Source organism: Pomacea canaliculata, linkage group LG3, assembly GCF_003073045.1.
Source record: "Pomacea canaliculata isolate SZHN2017 linkage group LG3, ASM307304v1, whole genome shotgun sequence".
Taxonomy (NCBI): Eukaryota; Metazoa; Mollusca; class Gastropoda; order Architaenioglossa; family Ampullariidae; genus Pomacea; species Pomacea canaliculata.
In genome coordinates this window covers 16,338,145-16,359,897 of record NC_037592.1, presented here as the reverse complement: position 1 = coordinate 16,359,897, position 21,753 = coordinate 16,338,145, and the positions used below count along the sequence as shown (strand labels likewise).

Here is a 21,753-nt window from a genome sequence, read left to right as displayed (position 1 = left end):
GCATCATAATGAGTTTCTGTTTTTTAAAACTATACACATTAAGGGTGCTAAAAAATAGTTGAGGAAACCTAACAATAGAAGAGGTGGTCTCCTATATGCTTAGCTGTTGTCACACTGGAAGCAAGGCTGCACACAAGTACGTTGGTAACATACTACTTTCGAAACTATATTTTATCAAAGTAGGCATACTAAAAGTACACATTTCTCAAAATATTTCTTTAAGAAAGCATTATAAAAATATAAAATTTCAGGGTTTTCTTTGCATTCTGTTTGAAGTACTTTACATGTCTCTTAATCTTAAGTGCCAACATCATGATATTATGAAGGACATCTGGAACCTCAACTAACCATTTCCATCGCAGCTCCTAGGTAGGAGAGCAACATCATCAATGGCTAGGTCACTGTAATATTTGCTGCCAACAATGCCATCAAAAAGGATATTGAAGCTGGATGGACTTTCAATCTGTGCTTCAGCCATTAACCAGTTGTTGCCCTACAGCAACAAACAATTAAAAGCATTGAAATTACCTTAACTGTTCATTATGTTTTTCAATGATATAGAGATAAAAATAGTGCCAAGAAAAATATGCCCAGATATTTAGCTTCAGAAATTAGTTAAAACATAGCTTCAGTCTTTCACGGATTTGGATTCCTTTTGTAATGCACAAGGGTTGAAAATTGACCTAAAAGATTCTTTGTTTGATGGCTCTAAATTGCTTCATTAAATTCTATTAAAACCTTCTTTAACAAAAGGATGGCTGTAAATAGTTCAGAAAAGTCAGGCTATAGGAGGTTTAGACCTAAACTTTCAAGTTTGCATTCAGGCACTTTACGTTGACAAACAAAATTAATTTGGTTCTTCAACTCCCTAAAAAGTTAAATGCTATTTACAATCTAAATGAAATAAAGTTATTTAAAGTCTCTACATGGAATGATAGGTATAGATTAAAGTCTATGCTTAACCTGATTTCCTGACTTTTGGAACAGAAGTTGAAAAGGAGCCGCAAGCCCTGTTCCTGCAAGATAGACATTCAGTGTACCCATCGTCAATCCATACATGTTGTAGTAGAAACTCAGGCAAGAGCCAGCGGTTGGTGGATATGTTGGACTGACTAGACGGCACGATCACCAGGCTGTTGTGGAGGACTGGACTCAATGTACATGTAGTGGCCTTGACAAAACAAGATTTTAAACAAAAATTAATTTCATAAGCTGGTTCTCAGCTATCATTTTTAACAATGTGCAGAAGATTTTCTGCTTGTCTAGAAATCATGAAAATTTGAAGAATTTACAAGACTAAACCAAAGTACAAAAAAAAATATATATAGATCTACATTTTAAAAATTGATGTACTTCAAGAGACTGAAATCTGTAAATGTCAATTAGTATGCAAATATCCATCCACATTTTAAAAACGTGTTTGTCAGAAAAAATGTATTTTATTCTTGCCATTACAAGTCAATGAAGATTCTTATCTTCCTGTTTTGGAAAAGAGGACCATAGCTTTCAAATATTTAGGGGGAAGTAAAAATACTGTCAATGTCAGTTTCTGCCATAAGGCCATACCTGTAGCAGTGCCTTCAGTGTGATCAGCACTAGGTCCTGTAAAGCTGGTAGTTGTTTCTCCAGCCTTCCATGTCCAGTTAAATGAGTCATTTTTGTCTTGTGTGAAACCACATAGTGCGCTATCTTCAAAGTCACATATACTGCCTATAAGTCACAAATCATAAAGAAAATTTTAAAATGTTGCTTGTGATAAGACATGATTTTATAATAATGTCACATTTTCTTTATCTTTCAAAATACATAAAAACAAAAAAAAAACAAACAACTTTTGTAGAACATTAAATATATTTATGTATGTTGTCATTCTTTGCAGTCATGCACAATCATGCACATGTATGCACACACAGACACACAAAAGAGCTGGAAGACATACTGAGAAAAGAGAGGGGATAAAAAGAAAAAAGAGAGAAAAAGAATCTATCAAAGGGATGGTCTCATAGGCTCATAGTCAATAAACGATTTATATCCAAAGGTTTAAGGACAAATTCAAATCTTGCTGAGGTAGGTGAATGAAACACTTTTTCTATCCACCTAACAATCATGTATACCTGATTTATAAGGAAAGAAAAAAAGACAATGACAGGAGAGGGTTTCACTATTCCCACCCTGTACCAAGCCCCAGATGCAATGAACCACCTACTGTGCTAGGCTATAGGATCTTTACCCTTTATGATTTTAATCCATCAATAATATTAAATTTAGAAGTTCTGAAAGCTTTTTTAAGCAATTTGTTTTTAAAAACCACAGTATTTTTTCTTGTATTAAATTTACATGGCAAAAAGCAAATATAAAAAAGGCACACACATTTTCAAATATTTTTCTTTCATTATGAACATTCAAACATATGATTCCATCATGCTTGTCTACTTAGTACATAGTTGTACATTACATATTATTTAATAATTAGATATTTTATTAAATAACAGGTAAATATTATAGATTTTTGCTGTTTGGAGGTTATCATTCCTGAGCAAATCTCAAAACTGATATAAAAAGTTTCACAGAAGGTGGGAAAAAAAATTAACTTGTCTGTTCTTCAGAGGGGAAAATAGGTCATTTCCATTTAAACATTGGAAAAGATAGAGAACTGCCTTTTCAAAATAATTTTCCTAGAAGCATTTTTCTTCACTGATCTTGCAGCCTTTGCCGACATTGTGACTTTATGAAATTTATGGTATATTATATTTACACTGTATTGACAACTTTTCCCAGGAAACCAAGTAAATTATATGTAATAAATAACAGGCAACCATATCAAGCTCAGTCTGAATCCTACTAAACTGTTTAAAGTGTAATAAGACATTTGTGAAATTTTCTGTCTTCTTACTTGTGTTGGCTGGTGTGCATGGTCTGTTTGAATAACCAATGTCATCAACTGCAATGTCACCAAGGTAGCTGGTCCCACGAGTTGCTTCAATGACAATCTGGGCAAAGAAAAGAAACTGTAAGCTTTCTCTCTAGTCATGACACCTGTTTACAGGGCTGACTGTGGGCGGTTTTCTTAATGTACTCTGTTTGGCTCTACCTTAGGTGCATTCAGGCCTGATGAGAGTGGGGGACAGGTGGGTCTGGAGTACCCATGCCTGCAGCTATGAAGGGGGCCCAGCCTTACTGGATTTTTTTCCCCGTCTTCTTTTCCTTTTTTTTTTTCTAAGAAAAGTTAATGTAACATTCCTCACTCTGGGGATTTTTTTATGAAGCGGGGTACAACAACTTTGATCCTTTAATGTCCTTTTCCCTCATTTACTAACCACTCACATGTAAACAACTCAAGATCTATGCTCAAGTAGTGATGTAGATCCTACTACACTTGTCCTCATGTTTGCAGTCTATATTATGTTACTGAATGAAATGTAGATATTGACAATCGAATTGTGAGTATATTATATACTGGGAAAATGATTTATGATTACAAGATCATCTACTCCAGGGCTCATGCTGGCTCTGGGTGTGTGTGTGTGTATAAATATATGTGTGCTGTGTGCATATATGTTCATAAACATGCATTTGAAAGCCTACCCTAACAAGGTGTGTGCTCTTGCACCTGTGTGCATCTAAGTAAAGTGCTTTGAGCCTGGCTAGTGATGTAGAAAGGTGCTACATAAATGCACTGTATTATTATCACTTTTGTGAAGGAAAGTTTTATAGAGACAGGTAGGGTATGAGGAGCTTAAGATGAAGATAAATAATACAATAGTTACTACCCTACTGTCAGCTACACAAAGTAATTTTTCAACTCTGAGACTGTCTTCACAATTTATAAGATAATATTTCACAAGATAATATTTCATTGACTGTAGACAAAATATATGCATCAATAAAAATGTAAGAATGGTAAGAAGGAAGGAAATGATACAATGCAAGACAGCTGAAGAGCACTGTAGCTGTACCTGACACTGGGTGTAGCCTGTGATGGGAATTTCACCATATATCCATTGGTTTCCTTGTGTGCCAGTGCGTGTCCAGGCTTTGGTGAGACTGCTAGCTGTTTGTATGTAGACATTCAGATTATTGATTGATGGACCATACATGTGATACCAAAATCGCATACAAGCTCCTTGTGGACTGATATTCAATTGTGGGGATAGCAGACGAGCAGTGTCATTGGGGTGGCGAGGTGCGGATGTCTCAATGTAGATGTAATACCCTGTCACTGAAAAAATATATTTTGAAATATAGCAAAACAAGAATTGTGTATCTTAAATAGAATGCATCATACTAAGTTATAGGCTTGAGGGAGGCAGCTCTCCACATTTGGTGTATTTCTTCTTGATTTGTTTATATTTTGGTGCCTATTGTATGGGACATTGTCTTCTATTTTTCATTGTCACTGTACAGAACTGTTTCACTTTTTATTTTTCATCTACATCTTCATGTCTTCATATCACATAATGGTCTCTTCTCCCTGATGCCATCACAGTTTCAAGTCATCACTTCTATACTGGCTTATAATCAGAGTCAAACAATAATGCTTTTAATACAGTTTCTCTCTGTCTTTTGACTGCATAGATCCCAGCAGTTTCTTGATTTCACCTACATTTGGCCTGAGTATTGATTGATCTGTGTTTGCCACAGACAAAACATTGACTTTATGACCTTTAGATCAGAACTGTAATGGATCCCAATCTTGGTCTCTAAAAAAGATGTGCTCTAGCAGTCAGAGATGACTTTCAATCTATTATTTTTCAACTACTGAAAGATCTTTTCTGTTTTTGCCACAGAGAAAACAATGTTTTTACAACCTGCATACGTTAACTGTACCGAATCAACATCTCTAAAGATCATATCAAAGAAGATATTATCCAGCAGAGTCACCAATTAGCTTTAATGAAAAAGCCTCAAGATTTTTGTCTTTACTTTGTGCTTTAGTGTTTGTCAAGCAAGGAGAGCCTGTACAAGCTAACTGATTATTCTCTTATTAGTTTTATATAATGATAATATTATACCATATCTTTGCATTTACATTTCTCTCAACTACATGCTTAGACTATATTTTAATGTTATTTGTTTTTATTTGTGTGAAAAGCACTGATGTCACACACAACTTAGACACATAAGTGTCTCACAGTGTCTCTGGAAGAAAACTCACCATTTCCAAATGTGTGGTCAAAAGATGGCCCTGTATTTTGAGAACTTGTGGCCCCTGCATTTCGTGTCCAGTCAAAAACATCTGAGGTATCCTGAGTCCATTGGCAAAAGTCTCTCTCAAAGTTACAGTCATATGGTGATGGCACTGGGGGGAGAAAACCTTCATTCATGGATTCATTTCTCTAACTGAGAGTGTGTGTGTGTGTGTGTATTGCATGAGAGAGAGAAAGAGAGAGAGAAAGAGAGAGAGAAAGAAGGGGAGGGGAGAGCAAAACATTAAATAAAGAAATTTAGAACTGGGGTACAAATGTTTGCTGCGAAGAATCATAGTGCTGATCTTTTACTGCAACAGTGTCATCATGCATATTGACTCCCATATTTCTTTTATAAGAAATACACAGCTAATTTATATTACCTGGAGTAGGTGAAGCTTGTTGTGGGACTAAGTTAAATGGTGGAGAATACCCAACATCACCTTCTGGTGGTTCAACTATGGTACAGAAATGAAGATGCACATAAATGAGTCATAAGTTCTAATGAACACCCACATATGCATTTAAATACATCTCCTCGATGGCATTTTTAACGCAATCACTGCCGCTTCTGGCTATCTCAACCGTTCAATCCATTATGTTTTGGCCACTTTTTCGAAACTAGAAGAAATATAACTAGCAACAGGCCAAAGCATGTTATCTTTATTTTTAAAAATCCACACATTGTAGCATACCCTACACTGTTTTTTGAAAAAGTATATCTGAGGTAGTATTGCTGTGATTGGTATTAATTTTAAACTGGACAGTAGCAAAGACACTTTATCAGAATGAATTTATCAAAAAGTTAATGGAAATGAGGGAAGTCACAAGATCTGCAGATGAAGATAGTTTAGAATGTTAAAACTGGGTGCACATGGAGTATCACCTTACATGGCCAACTTTCTATGGCAGCTTTACCAATGATCAAAAATCTTTCTGAATTATTTTAAATAAGGTAATTTGCAGAGGAATAACTCCATTTTTAAATGCATTATTTATTTCTTTTGTAGCTGTTAGCATTCACAAAATTATAAAAAAAAATTAAACTCTTAACAAATTTACGTAGTGTGCCTGCTGCGCCATGGCATGTTGGCATGTTACTGGCTACAGGAAGCCAGAATGTTTTGGTTGAGTTAATAATATTAACAGCTTTATATTTTTTTGAAACATCAAGCAAATATTAAAAAAAATGTAAAACAACTTATTCACGGAAAATTCTCCCTTAATAGAATGTACAATTTGGTGCCAAACCCAAGAATGTACATATTTCTTACCACTGCAGACGGAGTCTGTGAAAGTGATATCATCAATGGCAGTATCACCCTTGACACCAGCACCTCTTACTGCTTCAAATGTGATCTGAGAATAAAAGCACACTGCTGTATCCAACAAGACAGGCCTGAAAAGATACACAACTGACAGAGGAAACTACCTTGATTTAAAGAGTGGGTATTTTTTTTAATGTGTCACTTACATAGAATGGATCACTGCTGTAAATGGCAATGCGGCCTAAATTCCACCCCTGGCCACGATCACCGTTCAATGACCAGATCTCGGTTGCAGAACTTGCATCTTCAGTAATGGGACGCATCTTAACATTAAGGGAACCTGTGTCTTCCCCAAACATATTGAACCAGAATGACATGCAAATGGCTGGTGTGGGTTCTAAAACTGGGCTCTGAAGCCAAGCATTGTCTTGAGTCTGTCTTGGGGGTGAGGCTTCAATAAAAGCATAGTGTCCTGGAAACAACCAATGACAATAACAGTTGATATTTTTAGCAACCATTGTTACAATGTTATATATACTTCAAACACTAAAATGGTGTAAGATGCAGCATAACTTTCTTTCATGGCAATCTACTTACAAAATTATGTATAACTTAAGTTGAAAGGGTCAAAATAGTCACACTAAAATAAACACTACAAGGAAGAGTAGGCATTATCATAGGCATTTATGTCCAAGCTCATATTTATGCATTTTTGTGGCTATGCTAGTATTATGAACTAAGGGAATGAAAGGGTTTGGTAAACTCACCTTACTCAGTCTACATAAACATAGATATTCAAAAGGCAGCATTAAAATATTGTCAAATATGTCTACAATACCATTAAAAACCCATCCATTATACCTGTATGTCCCTTTTCCAATAATGAACAAATTCCAAGACCGTTTGCAAGTCAATAATGCCATCAGCATGCCAAACATCATTCACATAAGCTAAAGATGATTGTCAGTAAAACTGATGCTAAGTTACCCCAAACTAATCAACAGCCCCACAATGCATGCATCCTACATTATGTCTTGTTCTTACTCTCACATTAATTCTCTTATGCATATTCAAGCACACGAGTGTGCACACACACACACAAGCACCGATGACTCACCCTGTGATGTGCCCAGTGTGTGGTCATTGCTTGGCCCAGTGTACATAGTATCTGTTGAACTCTGTCCAATCATCCAATCAAACTTGTCTCCAACACTCGGATTTGTCCATATTCCAAAGCCATGTTCAAAGTCATTGTTAGCTATGGACAAATGTTACAGTTTGGAATATTGTGAATTGCAGTTATCTCCTGTTCATGCATCAACCATTATATAGAAACACAACAATCTTACCTGCATGAGAGCAGCTGTTATTCAGCACAGTAATGTCATCAATTGCAATATCTCCCAAGTAGCCATTGCCAACTACTCCCTCAAATACAACCTGAAGTAAAATAAACAAAATCTCAATGAATACTTGATCTTGTGAAAGATTTTTCATACTTCAAACTTTCTCCAATTTTCCTATTCAATGCTGAATGGCCATAATAACAAAATAAAGAAATTCATATCTACTACTATTAAGTCTGACATTTTGTGATGTACCTTTTCTACAAGGCATTTCTCAACACACTTGCAGACACCTTTCCAACATAAACATAAGGACAGAAGTAAAGTGTAAATTTTGATTACAGTAAGTAAACACATCATGCAGTGGTGATGATGATTACAATTAAATGATGAAATGTGTCAAGGAAATGGACAATCAGTGTAGCAGATTTACCCTGTATGGAGAAGATCCTGTAATGGTTGTTTGTCCTGGAATCCATATATCACTAAGGTTGTTTCTTCTGGACCACACTGGGGAATCTGTGCTTGTTAAAGCAGAGCCTATCATTACGTAGATATTCAAGGCACCAATGTTGTTGCCATGGAGATTATAGTAGAATTTTAGACACTGTGGTGTAGTCTGAGTTACCTGGGAACTGACAAGGCAAGCCTTTTGGCCTGGATGCCTAGGGGCACTGGTTTCTATGTAGAGATAATGGCCTTGTGGTAAACAAAACAAAAAAAAATCTTTCAAAATAATGCTAAACACAAATACTTTGCATTGTATTCCCTGACTCCATAGGCAAAACAAATAAAAGAGTGGAAAATGGTGAGAGAGAAATAATTATTTTTTGTGGCCTGAACAAAAAAAAAAAAAAAATCATGGCATAGGAGAAATGGAGAGTGTTAAATGTGAAATGTTAAAATAGGAGCTAGTTTTATGACCACCCACACATTTAGTACACTGGTATAAAGCAGGTAAGCTACTGGGATACTGCAAAAATCAAGCTGTCAGCCAAATCATAATGGACCCATATGCTATTTTGATTGCATAATTAATTGAAATAGCTCAAATAAATAAATACAACTTATTTATCACAGACAAATCAGTGACTCAAAACTGTTAGGAGATTGATAATTACACAATTCACTCACGTTGTGTGAAAGTATATATATACATCAGAAACAGCTCCCAGCTGTGGGCTTAGAATTGCAAATTTACAGTCTAAAGCTCAAACAGAATAAGATTCCATAACATTCCCACTTTACAATGCAATAACTGAAATTTTCATAAAATCAATAAACTTCCAAAAGCCTACAAAAATAAGGGTGTCTGCAGATTTTTTTTTTTTTCATTGACTGGAGTCTGTATATCATGATAGTAAAGTGCCCAGGAATTTCAATGACTATCAATTTCCGAACAAACAAAATAATCGGCATCCATGGTGCTTGTGAAAGGAGCCCCTGATGTGACAAAATATAAAATTTATTACTTCTATTCCTTTATCAATGTTATTTTAATATGCTGACCTTTACTTAACTTTTCAAAGTTGCAAGCTGCTGCTGTTATTTTTGCTTTTTTGATGCTGTTTAGTGTTTATTTTTCCTGTTACTTGATATAATTTGCATTCTTTCCATACATCGCCTTATCAAAGTACAGTATGTGTTCTGTGATGATGTGGTATGTAAGCCTTTATTATCAATTTTATTCTAAAATAATTTGTAAAAGCTCTTCACCTGTTGCTGTTCCTAAAGTATGGTCACTGGAAGGGCCAGTATTTGTGGTGCTTGTCTGGCCAGAATGTAGGGTCCAATCAAAATCATCTGTCATTGTCTGATTCCATCCACACAACCCAGACTCAAAGTCACATGCCAAGCCACCTGGGAATGCACCAGAAAATTAGTGAGGATATAACTATAGTTACACTGTAGTTAAGATAAGAGAAAGAAAATACTTTAAATTCTTTTCAAAACCCCTGGGAACTACTGAAGACAAAATGCAGTCATGCCAATTTACCACATCTGGATTTAATCTAGCCCCCCCCCTAAAATGGCTATGATCTAAAAAAGGATTTCTTACTTGCAGCAATACAGCTGCCAGCTACAGCTCTGATGTCATCCAAGGCAGTGTCTCCCCTAAATGTTGGACCACGAACTGCCTCAAACACTACATTGACAGGAGTAGAAGAGGAGATCTGAACTTGTCCATGATTCCAATGGTTGCCTTGTGACTGGCTTTTGGTCCATAAACGTGAACCAAGACTGTTGCCTCTCTGAAGAATTTTAAAATAGTGGTTATTAAATAAAGTAATTAGATGGGTTCTTTAAGAAAGTCTGCCTCGGATCCTTTAAACTCTGTGAATTCAATTCAGGGGTCACAAGGGAGGCCAAAAACCACTTCAGGCATGTCTCTATGGGCTTTATATAAACATGTCCTAGAGTTTTAACAAAATGTTTTACTGCATGATAAACAATGACACAAAACCTGTTTTCACATATCCAGCTTGAGAATTGGAGAAATGTATAAATTAAGCAGGACAAGGAATGCAAGGAGGCTTCACCAGCTATCCCAGCAACCCAAGCAAGAAGCAAAACTGGATTGTGTAAAAAATCTAAGGTGGATAATAATGTGATATTTACTTCTTAACAAGGCTCTTATATACTTTCTTAAAAGAGGCTAAATGTGATTAGGGGCAAGCCAGGACTACTGTTCTGTAAGCAACAAAGTTGCTCTTCTTGCCCTGCATGGAATAAACAGGTTTGTGGTGAAGCAGAATGTTATAACACTAGCCAGAATGATTTGCTTGATGAATAATCAAATGTTTATGTTATAGGACTTGAGTTAGGGCACTTCAGGGTTACAATACACTGACAATATGAATCTATGATCTGGTTTTTGTAACATTTTATTCTAGAAGCTGATTATATGAAATTATTCTGAAATTTTAACACATCTTGACTCTGAAACAGAGCAAAAGAAGAAATAAATAAATCTAGGGACTAATAATGCACCTCTATAAGCTTTAAAACTATCTAAATGCACATCTACTAAACTTACAATCAAAGAATCAAATAATGAGAACTTACACGGACATAAATGCTAAGTGAGTCAACATGAGCACCATACATGTAATACCAGAACTGCAGACAGTACAGTGAATTTGCTGGAATCTGTGCAGATACTAGACGTGCGTACCATTGTTCCCTTGTGTACTTGCTGTCTCAATATAAGCATACCATCCATTGTCTGTGCAAAACACAAAAACCATTGAAGTCAAATTAACCATATTATAACTATCTGCTTACTAACACATTTTCTTGTTCCTTTCCATATGTCCACACCCGCCTCCTCACACATATACAAGCGAGCACAGAAATATAAATGCCCTTACATATTCTCCTCTCTCTCAAACACACAGATACACACACACACGTGATGCATTTCTATACCCACTCATATATACATGCATTCTGATGCTGCCATACAGGAACCAGAAAGTATGCTGACATCAACTGCAATGTTACAGGCATAGTCACTGGCAATAACACCTTCTAACCCTGAAGCACCCACACTCACTACCTACTCATACATTCTTATTTGCAATGTATGAACATTTAAATGTGCTCTCATATCACTACATATAACTTCTGTGAGATTTTACTTACTATTGCCTATTGTATGGTCCATAAAGGGTCCTGTGGCTATGGTACCAGCTGGTCCCTGGCCACGATGCCAGTCAAAAGCATCTGAATTATCTTGTGTCCATGAGCAGTAGTCATTCTCAAAAGAGCAGTCATATGGAGACTGAGATACTTAAAAACACAGATGAAAGTTTTTACGGTTTTATTATTGCATTAGGTAGTATGGCTCCATGTAAAATTTAAAGAAAGAATGTGACTCAAAGTAAAATGGAAAAACTTCAGCTTCAAGAAATCAGAGAAAAATAGGACAATGAAAAATAAACTTCTTCAAAGATAATTTTAGTTTAATATATTAATACCCTCCTCCACTAACTATTAGCATGGCAAGTAGAGTAGTAGGCTGACATATATATAAACAGACACAGACAGATGAAGACTAAAGAAACAGAGATATGTTAAAAAAAAAATGTTAAGGAGAAAAGTCTACGACATGTTAATAAAATGCCACTGTTTTATGTTCACAACACAGACTTACTGAAGGGAGCATGAGTAGACAATGCCAGTATAGGAATCGTTGACAGTAAGTGTGGAAGCGCATCTGATGGTTGGTCTGGGAACAGATATATAAAGGTGGTAAAATATCAGCTTTGCATGAAGTTCTAATACTTTATAACCATTTAACAAAACCTACATTCACTTTACTAATTGTACATAACTATGTAAAATCATAAAGTGCACAAAAGAAGCTTCCATGGCAATAAGAAAATCACAGGGATTTATGGTTGGTTTGTTTATTTACTAGGACAGTGCTTCAACCTTGAAGTCAAATCCCACTACGGGAGAGGAGGAGAGGGAGGGAAACTGGAGAAAAACCCCCATGTCTAGCCCTGCAAACCGGTGTCACATGCAGAAAGTGTCTCGATACAAGGTCTGAACCTAAGGCCTCTGACTGCAGTGGTGAGAAGCAAGTGCGTTAACTACTTTACGCTACTAGGCATCCCATGACAGTCCTCCATCCATCCAGCCAATCATTATTCATGCCCCTCCCATTATGCAGTCATTTCAGAGCACTATAAATAAAGACTTCTTGTTGTCATGACAGCTTCTTTCCAGAAGCAACTTTGTCCATTTCAAAGGTTCATTCATTGTAAAAATTGCCTTTATTAACGATAATATGTATAGCTCAAATCATGCTGCAATATCAGAACAAATGGAGAATAAAGTTAAAGCTGGTTAGATCTATAGCCTCAAATTAACAATAGCAACAATAAAAATGTTGACAGGATTATCCAATATGTGTACTTACACACACATGAAGTTGATGTAAAAGAAATGTCATCTAGCGCAATGTCACCATAGAAAGTTTGTCCCCTGATACCTTCAAATCGAATCTGTCGAATACAAAAATATTAAAACAGAAACAGAGTCAAGAGAGAATATCAATATCTAGCACAAATATCATTAAATAAAATTTCTCAAAATATAGACAAAAGATGGCACAAAACACATTTTGAAGAGCCCGACATTAACAATATGCACTCACCGATAATTATGTGGCAGATATAGATTGAAAGTTGCACATTTAGTTCTCTTTTCGGGAATGGGGGTGTGGGGTGGGGCTGGGGTGCAAAGATTTCTAGACAAGGTTTCCCACATAACTACTACCTTTCTGTTTTTCTGCATGTGAATGTGAGTATGTATGCCTGCCCTTGTGAGCGAAGACAAATTTCTGTCCTGGGTCTCCTTGACAGTCTGTTTTGATTTTTTTATTTGATTTTGATTTTTTTTTATACTTCTTCAAAACTTGTAGGCATCATTAGGTATTAGACATATCTCTGGGAAAATCAGATTCGTATAGGAAGTTTCTTGAAATTTAGCTCAGTGTGGCTATCACGAATAATAATGCTTATTTTTCTAACCCGTTTTCACTTCCTTAATTTAACTTTGTTTGAAACAATCAAGTCCTGTATAAACCTGGTACTCCTTGCTCTGTGGTGGTAATGGAATCTGTCCATGTTGCCATACATCACCTTTGTCTTTAGACTGAGTCCATAATATTGTGTGCGACGTGTTAGCTCTATCATCCAGGTACACATTCAGAGACCCTAAGACAGAAAAGGTTTACTAACAATAAATGAGCAGAGATTCTACAATTCAAATTCTAATGTCCAGGATAAAAAAATGTAAAAATACCACCTAACTTTGAAACAACAATAAAAAGGAATATGAAGTAAACAAAACCTACTGTGAGAGATACACATGAATAACACAAAATAAAAGGGGATGGAGTTAACTGACAAAGCAAATTAGATGGGCTACTTTATTCTACACAAACATGTATCAGGTAAGATGGACAAGGTAAGCTTGTCTCAATTATTAAAGTTTTTTTAGGAATGAAACAAATTTTGAATATTTAAATAACATTAAATCGGTACATCTCTCATAAAATGCTCATGGTTATATGCACATAATCATGCCAAAAATACATTAACAGAGAGCATTACCAATGCCACTGCCATACATATGGTACCAGAAGCCAAGACACCTAAGGCCTGTAAATGCAGCAAAAGGTTGGGATACCAGCCAAGCACGATCACCAGGCACACGGGGAGCAGAGCTCTCAATAAACACATAACCCCCTGGAACATAGCAGAGAATGTTGTATTGTTCAACATGCTTAAACAGATCTGATGGGCTAGCTAGTGTTGACCAATGATACGGTGATGGTGCAATGTGCTAAAAGTAAAAGGTAGGAGGTGGCCTAAAATTTACAATTGTCAATGTCAAACAGCCCTACAGGGAGGCAATCCAGGTGTACCTGCTGTGAGTCCAGTGGGGCAGAAGAAATATTTGGGGCAGTTAACCTTTTCTAACTGTACAAGTTTATTTATGTGCTTTTCCTGTTAACTTTGTCCTTTAGGCTGCAAAAATATTATTAGTTCTCCTTGTTTTTGATCCATGACTAAGTTTCTTTATCTAGTTTCTGCCTCACAAACCGTTTAAGGAAAATGGATTTCATAAACCACAGCAACTAGTCTTAATGGTTACATCTTTGCAATGTGAATGGATAAGCCATTGCTGAGGAATCTAAGTTCTATACAGTGTAAGCTTAACAGCCACTGACAAGAGTAAATCAATAAGTTTATCCTAAAGTCTAACCTTCACCGCTGCCTTGTGTGTGGTCTCCACTGGGACCTGTGTACTGAGATGGTGTGGCACCTTTGGTCTGCATCCAATCAAAGTTATCACCTTGGACGTTGGACCATGTACAAGAGTCCACATCAAAATTGCAGCCTCCTGACACTGACCCACAGGAACCAGAAAGTATGCTGACATCATCAATTGCAATGTTATTGGCAGAGTCACTGGCAATCACACCTTCAAATACAGCCTGCAAGGTAAATACAATTAGGCCTTTAAAACATGATCTTGTTTTCAAGTTTAAGACTTTAAATCTTAGAATTTGAGAATCTTAGAATCTGCTTGATTCAGCAGGATTAGGATATCTAAACGAGTTCAGGCTGATATTCTCAGACCAGGATCTGTGCTGCCTGCTGCTCTTTCTGCCTCCTAGAGGGTATTGAACTATGGGAACTGTTGTCATTTTACATGGCCAAACCATGACAGCTTCCCCTACTGACTATGGAAAGGAGTCAAGTGCTCATCCAATAAAATTTTTTAGAGTCCTTAAAAGCCATGGTGACAAGGATTTAACATTTGTAGACATCTATTCATCACAATACTTAGGAAGTTCTGCTGGGATACTGTACATCCCAAGGAGATTTTACTATTTTCTTGTGTCATCTCCTTTTCTATGATCTCAAGTCTTCTTTTGCTTCTTTCGTGTTCTTGTAAGCCTTACTGGAGTATAATTAATGATACAATCATTAGTCTTAAAATTGTAAATGCATGTCTAAACTATCTAAAGCTAACAAATGCTCTAAATAATTTATGTAAGACTACTACTTACTTCCCAAGACCCAGCTGAGAGAACAGTAATTTCTGCTTGGATCCAGTGGTCTCCTTGGTCACCAGATATGTTGAAGATAGTGTTAATGAACTGGTTCCCAGAGCGAAGATATACTGATAGAGTGCCGTCCAAATTTTGATGCATGTAGTACCAAAAACGGAGACATGAACCTGTTGTTGCAAGTTGGGAAGGACTGATAAGGCGTGCTCGATTACCTGAATGTTGTGTTCCCAAACCCCCTATGTACATGTAGAATCCTGAAACAATAAATTTAAAATACAATGAATATGTAGCATAAACAATCAATCAGGTGATGATGACTTGCACTATGAAAAGGTATGACAAGAGTTGCTATAAATTATAATTTGTGAAGTAACTCAGTCACTGCTGGTCCTGAGCCCAGATGAGAAATAAGGAAAGGTTTGGCATAGATAGCACAGCAACCCATCTAGTAAAAATTCATAGCATCAAAAACTTGATTAAAAACCAAAGAAGACAGGACAACATTGGGAAGAGATCAACAATCATTAAGAAGATTTATGGCATCTATGTGGTAAACGTCTGAAGTCTCAAGTCAACAGCTACAAAGACTTCATTATCTAGGAGACATAAATGAGAATGACTAGAGATTTGCAGACCTAGTCATCTAAGATTTTTATGAAACATTTTATGATTCCAGCAGCAAAGTACTTGACAAGTATGCAAAATCTATTTTACCCACCCATCTGAACACACACATATACCAGAAATTTCATTAACCCTATAAATAAAAGGATACAGAAGCTAGAAGCTACAGACATTTGGAATCCTGTAAGAATACGGCTGAAGCTCACCGCTGCTTGTGCCAAGAGTGTGGTCTGTAGCTGGAATAGCGCGAGAGGAAGAAGTGGATAGACTTGCTCGTTTCCAATCAAAATCATCATCGTAGGCTTGTTGGAATCCACATATATATGGATCCTCAAAAGTGCATGATGAAATGGATGCTAACCCTGTAACATTATTATTCAATTTTAGTGAAAAGATTAAACAAAATACAACCCCAACCTCTTAAATATATCTTAAAATGTTTATTTCCTCAAGCCAAATTCCCTTAACAATAATGCTTTTTGGAAAAAACTTCCCAAGTATAATATCTAGAAAATTATTTACAAGAAAGCAAACTCTGCATTATTAATCATGATCACCACTTACCACAGTCACCATCTTTTACCGAGATGTCATCAATAGCCATGTCACCAGCATAACTGTTGCCACGTACAGCCTCAAAAACAATAATGTAGGTACTGGTGACCCGTAGGGTGAAAACAGCCTGGTGCCAATTATTGTCTGCTGTGCCAGCATGATGCCATACAGGGTTCCCATATGTAGAACCTATTCTGGTGTATACATTGATAGTGTTGACATGAGGACCATACATGTAATACCAAAAAGATAGACATCTTGTGATTCCTCCAGTCACTGGGATACTAGACAGACGGGCTGTGTCATTGACATGATGTTGTCCAGATGAAGTGATATATAGGTACCATCCCAAATCTATAGTGAAAACAAAAAAAAATAAAAAAGAGGCTAGGGAAAAAAAAGTTTCTAAGTTTATATCTTGTCTATTTCCCTTCTGCACTTCACTGATTCTTCATTTTTCCTAAAGGTTTCATCATTTGCAAATGGAATTTTATTTCTATGATTTGACTAAAAATTTCCAAGTCACTGAAACAATTACAGAAGCATACTTAAAAGCTAATTAGTATAGTGGTGTAAGACTGATTAGTGACACAAAAGCAATGCATAATTATATTTCCAATTCAAAGCACTTTAAAAGCCATTAGGAAACTAAAAAGTCTAATAATCAATAAAGTACTTGCAACTACTGGTATTTTATTTAACTCTTTAGATTTACCATTAGCAGTGGTGTGGTCAAAAGCTGGTCCATTGTTAAATGTTGATTGTGCACCTTGACTGCGAGTCCAGTCAAACTGATCATCTGTATTCTGAATGTATGAGCACTGGTCAGTCTCAAAGTTACAGTCCCATAATGAGGTGGTATCTGGACATCAAGAAACAAAGTAGATAAAGCAAATAACTATATATATAAACCATAGATTATCATTTTCGTGTTTTTATTATGGCATAAAATTTACCTGAAAATGAAATTAATTTGAGAAATACAACTTAAAAAAAAATAGATAAAAAGTAAAAAGACTTTCTGGAAAACACACTTTGTGCCTCCTTGTATGCTGTTACAACCCTCTGACTACATCACTGAAAAAGTCTGGAAATTTCTGCGACTGATGATATAATTTATTAAATATATTAAAAAAACCAAAGCAAACGAGACTTTCTAATGTAAGCTCAAACCCATTCATTAATACGTATACAGGCATACTATGCACCCAAGCTATCTCTCTCTCTCACACACATGTACGTGGGGAAAGAAAAGTAGAGAATATATGTTAGGGAAGGATATGGAAAGAAAATGGGGAAGAATGCAAAATGAAAACAACAATTAATGAACAAGGGAAGCATTTAAAGATATAATGTATATAAACTACAAATTTCTTCTATTGACAACAAGTCGCATAAAAAAATCGTCTCAGTAAACAATACTTTCTGGTATGTAAAGGATTAACTTGCTTAAATGAAAGATTAATAAACAAAAAGATTCATACTGCCTGGTGGGTGGATGGTAGTGTACAAACTTGGTGGTGTTAGCACGTAATTACTGACTGCTGTGGGTGGCTTTACTGCAAAAAAAAGAGAAAAACAATATGCTTTAGATTAATTATGAATTAAATTAATTAAGCTGACACATCCTCATTGATTGATCTATTCTGCATTTGCCATAGAAGAAACAATGACTTTACAATCTGTAGATTTGAACTATACCAGATCACTATCTTGGTCTATAAAGATTTCATTCAGCAGTGCAGCGATACACATCAGTGAAGGAACTACAGGATTTACATCTTTCCCGTGTCTGTTTGTGTTTGCCAAGTGCAGTAAGCCTGGCTTTGGCTGGCGTGCCACGCTATAAAACCTAACCAATTACTACTATTATTATTATCTGCAGCTGTTTCCTAGCTGTATGATCATCCACCACAAGTTGTGAAATGATTTTCCGTTGCTCACCTTTTCAGTTCCTATTCAAACATGAATTTAAAAGATACTTTAATAAAAAAACTGAAAAAAGAAGACATGCACCTTCACACATGCTCTGCAGGAAGGAGAAGTCATCCAGCATAATGTAACCTTCAGCCCCTTTGGTAGTCAGTTCCACAATGATTTTGTGCTGAGTGCTTGAGTAATATGATACCTGTGCTTCCTGAAAGTTACTCCTACCAGAATCACTATAGTCTACATCACTGTTCAGGATCCATATTGCTTTATTCAATCCAGACTGTAAAAGAGACAATTCAAATAATACAGATTTCTCTGCAGAGCCAATGCATTATAACTAAAGCCTTTTGCTTTTTTACAAAGAACTTGACTTAATAATTAATAAAATTATACAGTCATATACCACCAAAAATCCCTCAAAGAAAACACAAGGGATGATGTGTTTTATATATATATATTAATGTTCTATACATTTTTCACATCTTTGATTTATTTCTTTTGTTCATCAACTGGTACCATTCAGGGGATGAATGAACTGTCTAGACTATAATATGCATTATTGAGAATCAGGACTGTGACCAAGCTTATGTGGGGGAAACAGAGAGAAAACTGAAAGACTGGAATAACATGAAAGTGAGTCATCACTGGTAGGGAAACATTTGCAAAATGGTGAACACATCTTCCCCATTTTGGACCATAAGGCTTGGTGGTTCCAAAGAGGGGTGATGGAAGTCATTTACATCATAGCTGAAAACCTTTTCTCAGTGGAGATTGAGGGAAATACCAGCTGCCAGCATTTTATAACAGTCTTATTCAGTCATGTGCATAATAGTTTTACAACAGAGTGCTTTAACAATGTACATTATCGTCATCATCATTATTTTCAATATTATTTGCTGCAATTTCTAAACAATCACTATTGTATATGTTTATAACTTGTTCTTTTTTTTACCAATTCAGACTAAAACCATTTACCTGTGGCTGAAGGTAGATGGTAAGGATGGAAAATCCAAAACCATAATTAATCAACCAGAAATGAAAACAAACACCAGAAGAGCTTGTGGCAGGCAATGCAGGAGACACTAACTGTAATCGTGTTCCCGGTTGTACAAGCACTGAGGCTGCAGCGAAGTACAGAAATGTACCTGTGTACAGGAACATGTATGGTGAAGTATGTAAAAAATTGTTTGAACATTTGCTGTACTTTGGTGAGCCTTTTTCTAAGGTTAACAATGCAAGAGGATGTTATGAAGGACCCAGTTCAGATCACAAATGACAGACAAGAATAGTGAGTATGATATAAAGCCTGTGGTTTCATTACAATTCAGAAAGTTATCATCTGGTAACTCATTCAGCAATGTTAATAAATATGTGTGACCTCTTCAGTAACTAAAGTGTGTGTGTGTGTGTGTGTGTGTGTGTGTGTGTGTGTGTGTGTGTGTGTGTGTGTGTGTGTGTGTGTGTGTGTGTGTGTGTGTGTGTGTGTGTGTGTGTGTGTGTGTGTGTGTGTGTGTGTGTGTGTGTGTGTGTGTGTGTGTGTGTGTGTGTGTGTGTGTGTGTGTGTGTGTGTGTGTGTGTGTGTGTGTGTGTGTGTGTGTGTGTGTGTGTGTGTGTGTGTGTGTGTGTGTGTGTGTGTGTGTGTGTGTGTGTGTGTGTGTGTGTGTGTGTGTGTGTGTGTGTGTGTGTGTGTGTGTGTGTGTGTGTGTGTGTGTGTGTGTGTGTGTGTGTGTGTGTGTGTGTGTGTGTGTGTGTGTGTGTGTGTGTGTGTGTGTGTGTGTGTGTGTGTGTGTGTGTGTGTGTGTGTGTGTGTGTGTGTGTGTGTGTGTGTGTGTGTGTGTGTGTGTGTGTGTGTGTGTGTGTGTGTGTGTGTGTGTGTGTGTGTGTGTGTGTGTGTGTGTGTGTGTGTGTGTGTGTGTGTGTGTGTGTGTGTGTGTGTGTGTGTGTGTGTGTGTGTGTGTGTGTGTGTGTGTGTGTGTGTGTGTGTGTGTGTGTGTGTGTGTGTGTGTGTGTGTGTGTGTGTGTGTGTGTGTGTGTGTGATGTGTGTGTGTGTGTGTGTGTGTGTGTGTGTGTGTGTGTGTGTGTGTGTGTGTGTGTGTGTGTGTGTGTGTGTGTGTGTGTGTGTGTGTGTGATATTCAATAATAATTTTTACTCCAAAACAATGTAAACAAAAAGGGAAAAAACCCTACGATTAAACTGGATTAACTATTTTGGGTTTCTCTTTACATCCCTTTACACAGAGATAGGAGAATGTTAATTTGAAGATTTGAATTTTTCTAGAGGGATCTTTCTTTCAAAAAATGATGACAACATGATAGCATACATCAAGACAGCTGGTGATTTTTTTTTCCAAGTCTGGAGCCTATTTCATTATCATAAGTTATGTTTATTCCCTTCTACTTGGTGTGAGACCATTAGAATCCAATGCTTACAGGAAAGACATTGCAGTGCTCATATTTTGTGTGTAAACCTGTGTCCAGAAGTATTTTTTGGAAACACAGTTGGATATATCTAATTTTCTATGAATTTATAAGAAAGTGTTATTATAGGTTGGACTGAGACAGGAATACTTTATTTCTCCTTATTTTCAACTTCAATTGTGATTTTTACTTTTCATCCTGTACATCTTGTTTATTTTATTTTTTTATGATTTTATGAAGATGCTTGAAATTCAGGCATATCTGCATGGTTATCAACATGAAGGTCAAGGATACAATGGAGTAAGCTGCAACTTAAAAAAGAGTTCTTTAAATATTACAAAGCCAGGCAGGTCCAGTCTACTACCTACCATTGCTAGAACCATATGTATGATCACCAGTAGGAAGTGGCAAGCTACTGTGTATTATCTGTGACGTAGATTTTGCTCTTGCAAAGGATCCAGATGACCCAGCAACACTTTTTTGCGTCCAGCCACACAAATCATTTTCAAAGTCACAAAACCCTTCAAACAAAAAAAGTGCAGGACAAACTTCCTCTACATGAAGAATAAATACAATTATAGCAGGTGGTCCATGAGGCAACATTAACTGTTTTTCCAAGATCTTTATATCTCATTCTTGTACACTGTATGTTAAAGATCAAACCAGCTTACAAAGGAAACTAATTTATGTCACCTAGTGAAAATAGGGCATCAAATGTATCAGATTAAACATGCTAAAACTATATTTAATCTCTAGATGGATTAGGTGGCACTAAAGTCTCAGCTCTGTTAATATAGTTGATATAGATAGTAATATATAGTTATTCGTT

General features: G+C 36.4%; 2 protein-coding genes across 2 annotated transcripts in view; both read right to left on the bottom strand.

The window, feature by feature from the left end:
* Positions 1–369: 369 nt before the first annotated feature.
* On the bottom strand, positions 370–11,020 carry LOC112558582 (MAM and LDL-receptor class A domain-containing protein 1-like). The gene is made up of 15 exons (XM_025229122.1): positions 10,867–11,020; positions 9,860–10,052; positions 9,517–9,660; positions 8,234–8,499; positions 7,804–7,894; positions 7,572–7,712; positions 6,661–6,926; positions 6,461–6,545; positions 5,570–5,644; positions 5,156–5,299; positions 3,957–4,219; positions 2,894–2,990; positions 1,567–1,710; positions 964–1,171; positions 370–493 (listed from the first exon to the last, which is right to left on the bottom strand). Exons 1-14 carry the CDS (start codon positions 10,906–10,908, stop codon positions 1,113–1,115), a joined length of 2,010 nt encoding a protein of 669 aa, XP_025084907.1. The 5' UTR covers positions 10,909–11,020; the 3' UTR covers positions 370–493; positions 964–1,112.
* The window catches only part of LOC112558571 (MAM and LDL-receptor class A domain-containing protein 2-like), a 45,276-nt gene continuing 34,191 nt past the window's right edge, over positions 10,669–21,753 (bottom strand). The window contains exons 55-70 of the mRNA XM_025229111.1: positions 21,293–21,445; positions 19,481–19,650; positions 18,590–18,785; positions 18,058–18,132; positions 17,289–17,435; positions 16,583–16,927; positions 16,225–16,380; positions 15,392–15,648; positions 14,581–14,812; positions 13,926–14,060; positions 13,396–13,526; positions 12,728–12,812; positions 11,957–12,031; positions 11,446–11,592; positions 10,976–11,026; positions 10,669–10,740 (exon numbers count right to left, since the gene is read on the bottom strand). Of these exons, the coding sequence (XP_025084896.1) occupies positions 10,712–10,740; positions 10,976–11,026; positions 11,446–11,592; positions 11,957–12,031; positions 12,728–12,812; positions 13,396–13,526; positions 13,926–14,060; positions 14,581–14,812; positions 15,392–15,648; positions 16,225–16,380; positions 16,583–16,927; positions 17,289–17,435; positions 18,058–18,132; positions 18,590–18,785; positions 19,481–19,650; positions 21,293–21,445 (2,384 nt within the window). The 3' untranslated portion in view covers positions 10,669–10,711. The remainder of the gene's footprint in view (positions 10,741–10,975; positions 11,027–11,445; positions 11,593–11,956; positions 12,032–12,727; positions 12,813–13,395; positions 13,527–13,925; positions 14,061–14,580; positions 14,813–15,391; positions 15,649–16,224; positions 16,381–16,582; positions 16,928–17,288; positions 17,436–18,057; positions 18,133–18,589; positions 18,786–19,480; positions 19,651–21,292; positions 21,446–21,753) is intronic.

Excerpts from the sequence above, each read along its gene's own strand:
- LOC112558582 (XM_025229122.1), bottom strand. The coding sequence starts at position 10,908 with ATGTATGGTGCTCATGTTGACTCACTTAGCATTTATGTCCGT. Across the intron at positions 8,500-9,516 it reads TACTTTAGGAACAGCAACAG|GCCATTATCTCTACATAGAA; the intron begins GTGAAGAGCTTT and ends GTTTACCACAAG. Across the intron at positions 2,991-3,956 it reads CAGGCTACACCCAGTGTCAG|ATTGTCATTGAAGCAACTCG; the intron begins GTACAGCTACAG and ends TTCTTTGCCCAG.